The sequence below is a fragment of the Falco biarmicus genome, chromosome 3, assembly GCF_023638135.1.
Source record: "Falco biarmicus isolate bFalBia1 chromosome 3, bFalBia1.pri, whole genome shotgun sequence".
Lineage (NCBI taxonomy): Eukaryota > Metazoa > Chordata > Aves > Falconiformes > Falconidae > Falco > Falco biarmicus.
The window spans coordinates 111,076,667-111,086,194 of NC_079290.1; the positions used below are offsets into that span (position 1 = coordinate 111,076,667).

General features: G+C 66.4%; 2 protein-coding genes across 3 annotated transcripts; both read right to left on the reverse strand.

Annotated features, from left to right (window-relative positions):
* Positions 1 to 2,067: 2,067 nt before the first annotated feature.
* Positions 2,068 to 3,912, reverse strand: CTRC (chymotrypsin C). Its single transcript, XM_056332046.1, has 8 exons — positions 3,539 to 3,912; positions 3,334 to 3,425; positions 3,143 to 3,240; positions 2,934 to 3,059; positions 2,714 to 2,850; positions 2,498 to 2,643; positions 2,245 to 2,394; positions 2,068 to 2,144 (listed from the first exon to the last, which is right to left on the reverse strand). The coding sequence occupies exons 1-8, from the start codon at positions 3,687 to 3,689 to the stop codon at positions 2,127 to 2,129; spliced, it is 918 nt and encodes a 305-aa protein (XP_056188021.1). The 5' UTR covers positions 3,690 to 3,912; the 3' UTR covers positions 2,068 to 2,126.
* Positions 3,913 to 4,318: 406 nt separating this feature from the next.
* EFHD2 (EF-hand domain family member D2) lies at positions 4,319 to 9,192 on the reverse strand. 2 transcript variants are annotated; one of them, XM_056333394.1, is made up of 4 exons: positions 8,984 to 9,192; positions 5,678 to 5,825; positions 5,405 to 5,539; positions 4,319 to 5,277 (listed from the first exon to the last, which is right to left on the reverse strand). In XM_056333394.1, the coding sequence occupies exons 1-4, from the start codon at positions 9,181 to 9,183 to the stop codon at positions 5,143 to 5,145; spliced, it is 618 nt and encodes a 205-aa protein (XP_056189369.1). In that variant the 5' UTR covers positions 9,184 to 9,192; the 3' UTR covers positions 4,319 to 5,142. The 2 variants fall into 2 exon arrangements, with proteins under 2 accessions (XP_056189369.1, XP_056189370.1); XM_056333395.1 differs by lacking the exon at positions 8,984 to 9,192 and adding an exon at positions 5,934 to 6,539.
* Positions 9,193 to 9,528: the final 336 nt, after the last annotated feature.

Sequence of the window (9,528 nt, forward strand, 5' to 3'; positions counted from 1 at the left end):
TGCCCTTGGGAAACCGCGCGAGGGTTTTGGCGCTGCGAAGGCAGATCAAGCTGTGCCCCTTTGCCTCTGTGCTGCTGTGGGGAGCGAGGGATGCTTGGGGATTCACAGGGGAACCCAGGAACATCTGCTCTGCCTCTGCAGTCGCTGGGTATTTTCATGGTTTGTTTTATTTTTGGGAGTGTTTTGGGTGCTTAGAGGCAGTTTGGCACAGTGACCTCACAACCAGTGGCAGGCCCCATCTGGAGCTGGGATGTGGCTGTGATGGCCCTGCCCATGCCCAGGGTGTTTGTGAGAGCCCAGTGCCACAGCGGTGCCTTCCCTGTGTCCCCAGGGTGTGGGGTGGCAGGAGCACAGTTGCTGGGATGGTGGGTGCCACCATGGCTCTGGCACGGGGTGTCAAGAGCTGGGTTCCCCCTGTGGCAGATGGCCCCTTGTCTCTGAGTGCCCACTCGTTTTCCCCCCAGTGTCTTCCTCCTGCCTGGTCTTTCCGTGTCCCTCCATGTCCCTCCTTATCTTTCGCCCATCAACCTTCCTATGGTCTGTGTTTTGTCCCCCCCAGTTTTCCTCTGTATTTAGCTTTTTTTTTTGCTTTGCACTGTTTTACACCTCTTTACAATCAACCCCCGGCTCCGATTATGTTACTCCTCTGTCCCACCCCCCTTTCTCCCCTCCCATCTTTTTGGCTCTTGGAGCTGAGAGAACTCCCCTGTGCCAGTGCCTTTGAGCCTCCTTACTTTTTTTTTTTTTTTTTTTTTTCTCTCCTGTCTTTCTCCCTGTTGGTCTCTGCTTCCCCCTCTGTTCCACCCCCTTGCTCCCCACTCTGCCTGGGTTTCCCCCTGCTGGGGCAGAAGGTTTTTGGGTTTTCTGATGTCTTACCCCTCTCCATGTTATGGTGGAAAACAACAGCGCAGGGGGGGAGAACTGTTAGGCCTTGGGTTTCCTGGGATTTTATTTGTCAGTTCCAGTGAGGCCTACACCCCTGGCCATGCTGGGAAGTGCCGCATGGTCCCTGGAGCCCAGGCAAGCCCAGACCCGGGCAGGGGGCTCGCACGGCCCTGCCGCTGGTCCTATGCAGGTGATGGTGGTGTTTGCCAATCCAGTGATGGTGTCACATGCTGATCCGGTGGCAGCATGACTCCTAAGCCAGGCACCACCCATCAGGTCCCCCGCAGAGCTCCAGGCACTGCTGCCATCCATCTCTGCTCGTCCTTCCATCACCAGGCTCCTTGCTGGGCTCCGGCAGCCGCGATGAGATGGTGAGTGGTTCCACTCAGGGGTATGCGGTGTGGCACCCCTCCACACCTCCCCGGCAGCCTCTTCCCACCTGCTGCCATTGCCATGGTCGCCTCTTTCCCCGGAACACCCCACATCTCCCCTGTGGCAGCTCCAGCTCATTCAAGAGACCCCACAGCCAAGACCCACAGAGCAGCACTCCCCCACCCCGTGGCTCCAGCCACTGTGGAAGAAGATCCTCAGTAAGATGCCCAGCCTCCTGGGCCACATCACAGGTCCTGGAGCCAGCACGGGCCAGGCCAGGCAGCTCCCAGGAGTTCCAGCTGCAGCTGGGCTCTCTCAAGTCATCCCCCACCCCAGCAGGCCCCCCAGGACCAACCCAGGTCCCTCAAGACCCCCCATTAAAAATCAGCTGCCCTCAGGTAGCCCAGTGCCAGTCAGGTCCCCCAAAACCTCCCAGGGGCAGCCGCATTCCCTAAAGGTAGATCCACACCCCCCCCTCAAAGGCCAACTGGTTTCCCTGGAGCCCCCCAGGACCCCCCAGCCAGACCCCACCCCCTCTCCCCCCAAACCACCAGCTAAGCTGTGAGCCCCTCAGCTCAGCCCTGGGTGTGGATCCCACTCCCCAACCGGGGGCAGTTTGTGGGATGGCTGCCCCCCCGCCTCCTCAGCCCCCCCCGGAACCTGGCCAGCCCTGCTGCGCAGTGGGGAGACCTTCCCGAGTGCACGGGCCGAACCCTGCTGTCACTGGCCACAGCCCTGGGGGTCTGCCCCCAGCCCCACCACGTGATTTCCACCCCCCACCCCCCCAAATAACCAGTGGGACACACAAGGTCCTCTCAGCACTTTTGCCTTTATCACGCTTGAGATCTGTTGCACCACGCGCCGCCGCCTCAGTTCGTGCTCATTTTCTGCCAACGACAAGACACGGCGCGGGTTGGGGGGAGACCTTGGCCTGGATGGGGACAGCGTGGTCCACCCCTCTGCGGGGGCAGGGGATGGGGCACCCACCTCGTTGATCCAGTCAATGTAGGCGGACACCCGCGTGAACACCGTCGGCTTCTTGATCATGTTGCAGCTCAGCCCGGAGCCAAAGCTGACAATGCCGTCCACGTCCCAGAGCCCGTTGCGCTGGCAGTTCAGGGGGCCGCCCGAATCCCCCTGCCCGGACAGACAGACGCTTGCTACCGCCACTCCTGGGCACCCCGGCCAGCCCACCCCGGCCAGCCGGGGGCACCCACTGTCCCGTGGTGCCAACACTCACATTGCAGCCGGAGACCACGCCATCGCCGCCGGCGCACACCATGGTGGTGCGCACCGTGCTGCCCCACCAGTCTCGCTTGGAGCAGGTCGCGTGGTCCACCACGGGCAGCAGGGCTTGCTGCAGGACGTCAGCCAGAGGCCCATTCGCTGCAACAACAGCACCTTGTACCCCGCGCCCCCTTGCCCCCCGCCTCCTCCCCAGGGACCCCACGCTTACTCCGGAGGCGTCCCCAGCCGGTGACGTAGCAGGGGTAGTTGTTCTCCAGCACCAGGCCGGCGGGCGGCAGGCAGGCGGGACGAATGGTCTCGCTCTCCTCCACCTCCTGCGCCAGCTTGATCAACGCGATGTCATTGCTGCGGGGAAAGCCGAGCCATGGGGCTGAGGGACCCCAGCCACGACGTCCCCCTGCTCGCCCCCACCACGTCCCGGCCGTTACATGATTAAGAAGGAGTTCCACTTCTCGTGCACGATCATCTTCTCAACGCCCACGGCCAGCGAGCCCGGCTCGTCCTCCTGCGACAGCACCTGCTTGCCCAGCACCACGCGGTACGTCATGCTAGAGCTGTCGGATGGGGAGAAGGGGGTGTCAGTCCCCACAAACGTCTTGTCCCCCTCCCCGCTGCTGACCCCACCCCCAGCACCCACCTGATGCAGTGGGCGGCTGTCAGCACCCAGTTGGGGGCAATGAGGGTCCCGCCGCACGTGTGGTGCCAAGCATTGTTGCGGCTGTACTGCAGCGAGATCTGGGAGGGTAGAAGCACAGCGTCAGCACAGGGGTGTCCCCCGCACCCATCCCCATGCCCCCCCCATCCCCATGCCTCCCTCCCACCCCTTACCTGCCAAGGCCAGCTGTGGGGCCGAGCATCTTCACCGCCCACCACGCGGGTGCCCAGCAGTGGCGGCACAGCCGGCTGACCGCATCCGTAGGCTGCAGGACACCCGGCAAAGGGACCTCAGCTGCCACCAGCACCCAGGGCCACAGCCTGTGCTGGGGTGCCATCTTCCCCCCCCACCCCACCCCCACCCCCTGCTCTCACCCACCATAGCCAAGCAGCACAGCGAGACACAGAGCCCCCAGCATGGTCGTGCAGTCCCGAGCTGCCGTGCCACAGCTGCTTGCCCCTCTTATAGTGCCTGCCACAACTGCCACCAGCAGCAGAGACCTTGGCGTCACCCCTGCTGCCACCGACATGTGGGGACTGTCCCACGCTGGTGGGGGCAGGGCACCCCAGCCCCATCACCCCATCTTATCACCCTCACCTGTGCTGCCTGGGAACAGCCCCATCTGCCCACCATGCGCCGGCACCGTGCCATCACACAGCAGGGACATCTGGCCCCAACCTGGGGACAGCTGCTGGACAGACCCCCAGCCATGCCGCTCTGTGCTGGGGGTGGGGGGGTGGGGTGGGGAGTCGGGCAGCCCAGCTGCACCCCAACCTCCAGCACCAGCTGCCTCAGGACGTGGCCACCCCAGCCCCCACCGCCCCCATGCTGCTGCTGCGCTCCTGTCTCACGCTCTGTGCTGCCAAGGCTGGCCGACCCCCAGCGGAGGGGGGGCAGCCGCTGGGCACACGGGCTGATACCCGCAGTGATGCTGAAAAACCTGCCATCACGCCACATCCACACACCTGGAGCGGGCCCCAACTGCTTCCCACGCTGCCAGCCTGGCACTGCCACAGCTCAGTGCCCGTCGCCACTGCCTGCCCATGGGGAGGCTGGCCCCCAGCACCAGCAGCTGGATGCTCACAGCCACAGACCCCTTCCCCCCGCCCCCCCCCCCAGACACAGCCAGGCCTCAGCTCCCCGCACAGGCACTCAGCGTGCTTACGAAATATAATATTTATTTGGGATTAAAATAAAAAAAAAAAACCAAAACACAGCTCCCTCCCCCAGCACCGCTGCTCAGGGGACACGGCGGGACAGATGTGCCTCTTCACAGCCACCCCCCCCCCTCCCCCCCAAACATGGGAGACTCAGTCGCCCGACGGGAGGCTCCACCACTCGCCCTCCTGGGCTGGACATGGCGCACGCAACCGTAACGCAGCTTGGTGAGCCAGCAGCTGCCCCCCGACACAGGCAGGTGGGGGCCACGGCGCTCAGCCCCCTGGGGGCTGCACCCGCGGGGTGGGCACCGACCCTGGGTGCCCACACACGCACAGAGCCCCTCTGCCGGCACCTGGCCTTCGCCACGCTCACCGGCAGCGTGCCGGGCACAGAGACCATGGCCAGCAGTGGCCAACGGGCACCGAGCCAGCACGGCCACTGTGACACCCACCCGGGTAGCCCCCACCCTACAAAGCTCACAGTGCATGCGCCACGCACGACAGCCCAGGGACAGGGGCCCCAGCAGCAGCAACCCCTGGCAGGGGACGGGGTGCTGCTGCCCTTTGGGGCGGGAGCAGCTCGGCAGGGGGACACGCTGGGGACACAGGGGAGCACAAACAAGACGGACAGACACCACAGCAAGGAGACGGGGAGCCAGGGCCAAGTGGCTGGTGCTGGTGTGCTGAGCCCGGCCCCGAGCCTGCCCGTCGGGATTCACAGGTGACACGTGGCTCGGGCAGCGCTCCCGGCCGCTCGGCCCACACGGCCTTCCCAGCTCGGGCACCGCAGCCCAGTCCTGCCCAGCCCCGCGCCGGTGCCCGTCACTGCTTGAAGGTGGACTGCAGCTCCTTGAATGCCGCCTTCCTCTGCTTCAGCTCCTCCGCCTGCTTCTTCTTCTCCTCCTGCTCTGCCTTGATCTCCTCCTCGAAGCGGCTGGCATCATGGATGGCTTGCACCTGCAGAGGGGGGCACGTCCAGCACGCCCTGCTGCTGCTCCCCCCACCATCTTCACCCCTGTCCCCAGCGAGCCAGCACCAAGAACCTTCGCCCATCACCGACCCAGTGTCCCCACACCTGCCTCACCTTGGCCTCAAAGAAGCTCTTGGCGCCCTTCACCCCCTCCGTGGAGACATCGATCTCGGAGAGCCGGGCCAGGGCGTGCAGCCCGCTGTCCTCCTGCAGCTCGCCCGCTGCTGCCTTGCGGAAAATCAGCAGGAACTGCAAGGGGAGAGGGTGGTGTCAGCTCCCCCGAGACCACCAAGCCACCACGACCTCCCCCCCCCAGCCCAGCCCAGCCCTGAGCGGAGCAGCCCTCGGGTCACCTCCCTGGCAGCACAGAGCCCCCCAGCCCCTCACCTCCCGAAAGCTCAGCTTGCTGTCCAGGTCCTCGTCCACTTCCTTGATCATGTTCTTCAGGCCCAGGTGCGTCTGCGGAGCCCCCAGCTTCTCCATCATCAGCTTCAGCTCCATCAGGTCAATGAAGCCATCTTTCCCTGCGTCGTACCTGCGGGAAGGAGGCACAGTCCTGTCACACGGCAGCAGGACACAGAGCGCACGCAGCCACCCTGGCACCGGCCCTCTGTGCCCACCCAGCACCCTGTGCCCACGCTACCTGGGGAGCGAAGCAGCAGGCATGGAGAGGATGGCACGGACCGGGGCAGTGACGCTCTCGGGCGGCTTGCCAGACCGCGGGGGAAGCTGCCAGCGAACCGCTAACAGCTCCCCAGAGCATCATCTGGAATCGCTTCTGCTGCTGTGCGGCACTTGGCAGGAAAACCTCCCGGGATGCTGCCAAACCTGCTGCTGGCTCCGCAAACTGGGAGCCTGAGCACACACTCCCCTCGGCTGCTACAAGGGATGACAGCTACGGCACTAAGCCCACCAGGCGCTGCTCCCCACATCATCCCTTGGCCACAGCCCCCCGTCCTCTCAGCCGAGCCGGCAGCTTGCCTGGCTCCCAGGGGTGTGATGCTGTGTGGGTGCTCCCAGCAGCTCCTGTCCGTTGGGCTGTGGGGACCAGGAGCTCTCCAGCGCAGCCACCTCCTCCTCCCTATGACACCCCCAGGTCCCGCCTGCCCAGAGCCCCCTGGCTTCCATGCTCCAGCCCCAGCCAGGTGCCCAGCCTTGACCAGGAGACCCAGGCGCACTGCTGCTTACCGAACCTGCTGACAGACCCCACAGGGATGCCCCTTCTCGGCCCCCTGCCACCATTCCATCCAGCCTCCCACCCACCCGGGGCTGGCAGCCCACCCCTCCGCTGTCTGTGCTGGTGACACACGGTCCCCTGCCCCAGAACCTCTCGGCACAGCATGGCACAGCACTTTGTACGGCTCCATGGCATGGGCACAAGAGGAGAGCCCTGCGGCACATCCCAGGACGTTGCAGAAGTAGATGAGCACCTACGCAGCTGCACCTGTCGTTACAGGGCTTTTTTGGTTTTTTCTTTTTTTTTCTTTTTTTTTTTTTTTTTGGTGTGTTGCCTTTTTGTTTTTCGTGGCTCCTCTTTCCTGTGCCTGCAGGCCCTGCAGCAGCCCCGCAGAGCACCCGGCTCCCCACACTGCAGGTCCATGACTCATTTGTACCTTCCCGCTGCGGTCTGCTCTGTCCGTGCTGCCAGCATCACCTTCCTGCTCCCCCACGCTGCTGGGGCCCGAACCAGGGCCAGCCCCGCTCACTTCTGCCTCCGAGACCCCTCTCGGAGCACTGGGCAGAGAGTTTCTCTGCAAGGGGCAAGTTTGCTAACCTGGCCCTGCCACTTCGTCCCCTAAGCCTTCCTCTGATGGCAGGGCGCTGCCTCACTCCCCCCAGCCCTCCTCTCTGATTTTCAGGGGTGCTGCTGCTTTTCTGCTTCTCCCCGGGGAAGCTCCCAATGGGTAACATCACCCCTACGGAGAGAAAAAACCCTTCCATGTGTCACTTTACCCTGCACAGCTGATGGCCACGTCACAAGGACTGTGGCAGTGGCACGGACAGCGTGGCAGAGCCAGGCTTGACGCACCCCTTGCTTGGGAGACCCCCCCTCTGGCTCCCAACCCCCCGGGAGCCGCCTCAGCGGCGGGCGCGCAGCCCCGGCGCTGCTCCTTTCGCTGCAGTGAGACGCTGCAGCTGTCAGAGCAAACACGTCTGCCTCGCACACCCGGCTCCCTCGTCTGCGCAGCGCTGGCCAGGCTCCACCACCGCCATCTGCGCCGCGGCCGCAGCACCCACACCCACCCACCGCTTTGCCCCGTGGGGACCCCCAGCCCCGTTGGGGGCTCCCCTCTGCTGCAGTCCCGCAGCAGCCTGCCCGTCTCGCTCGCTGCTGCATCCAGGCAATGGGACGTAGCGGGGAACAGGGGGCTCCTCATGCTGCCAGCACCCTAAACACCCCCAGCCTCGTGCTTCCGTGCTGGCCGCCTCCATCCCCTGCACCTTCTCCAGCGCTCGGCCATGCCAGAACAAGACCACATGGCAGGGTGCTGGATAGGGTGAGGGGCAGCAGCCCACCGCCACCCTGCCTTCACCCACGGCCCCCAGAGCCACGGAGCACCTGACATGCCATGGCTCTATGGGGATGCTCCAGGGGGGATGCTCCGGGCTGTCCCACTCGCCCCCGGTTACTTGTGCACATCCTGGCATGACCAGGCTCAGAGCCATCCCCATTTCTGTCTCCCCCCCTGGAAATTTCCAGGGCTCACTGTCGGCTGCCAGCATCCAGCATCCCCCCCCCAGGCCGAGCTGGCACACGAAGTCACGCTCCGCCGCGCGTGGTGGCACGCAGCGCCCAGGGATGCTGAGGACATGCCGCCTGCCCTCGCCGCTGCAGCCGCCGGGGTCTGTGCTGCTGGCAAAGAAGTGGGGGTCCCCTGCGGGCTCCTCCAGCCCCCCCCCCCCCCCCCCCCCCCCGCCTTGAGCACAAGGTGCTGGGGTCCCTCCTCACAGGTGATGGGGGACAGGGCATCCCTTTGGCAGCAGTTTGGGGGTGCACACGCATCTCTCCTGCAGGGAGCTGGGGGGGAGGTGACCCTGGCATCCCTCCTCTGCAAAGTGCGGGATGGGGGGGCACGGGGAGCCCCTGGCATCCCTCCTCTGCAAAGTGCGGGATGGGGGGGGCACGGGGAGCCCCTGGCATCCCTCCTCTGCAAAGTGCGGGATGGGGGGGCACGGGGAGCCCCTGGCATCCCTCCTCTGCAAAGTGCGGGATGGGGGGGGCACGGGGAGCCCCTGGCATCCCTCCTCTGCAAAGTGCGGGATGGGGGGGGCACGGGGAGCCCCTGGCATCCCTCCTGCAGAGAGATAGAGCTGGGGGGGAGCCTCCCACAAGGAGCCAGGGGGTCTCTCCTGCAAGGAATGAGGGGGGGGTCCTCATCTAAAGGCATAGGGGTGCCCTTCATGCAATGAATGGGGGGGTCCCTCATGTAAGGCATAGGGGTGTCTGTCCCGCAAGGAATGGGGGGGTCCCTCCAGCAATAAACGGGGGGGCTCCCTCCGGCAAGGAACAGGGGGTCCATCCTGCAGTGAATGAGTGGCTCCCTCCTGCACGGAATGGGGGGGCTCCCTCCCGCAAGGTGCGGGGGGGTCCATCCTGCAATGAACGGGGCTCCCTCCGGCGAGGAACGGGGGTCTCTCCCGCAGGGCGCGGGTGCCGTGGCCGCTGCCCCGCCGCCCCCTGCCCGTACTCACTGTCGGAAGAGCCGCTCCATGTCGCGGAGCTGCCGCCGGGAGAACTCGCGGAACTCCCCGGCGGGGCTGAAGACGCGGCGGCCGCCCCCGGGGGAGCCCTCGGCCCCCGGCCGCCCCGCCGGGCTGCCCGGCCCCGGCCCCGGCTCCGGCCCCCGGCCCCGCCGCCCCGCCGGCCCCTCCGCCGCCGCCGCCGCCGCCATGGTGCCCGGATGGCCGCCCCGCCCCCCGCCCCAACCCGCCCCGCCCCGCCGGGGGCCGGCCCAGCGCCCCCCGCCCAGCGCCCCCCGCCGGTCCGGCCCCGGGGCTCCTCTGCCGTGGGGGGGCTCCCCTGCCCGGGGGGGGCTCCTCTGCCCTGGGGGGGCTCCCGCTCCCGGTTCAGGGCGGGGGGGGCGGCCCGGGGGGCCCCGCGGGGCCCAGCTCCCACCTGCAGGCAGCCGCCCTGGCCCGGGCGGGGGGCGAGGGGGCACACGTGGGGTCGGGGGCCAGCCCTGGCTCGCCCGACAGACCCGCCGAGGTCCCCGACAGACCTCCAACAGAGCCCCCCA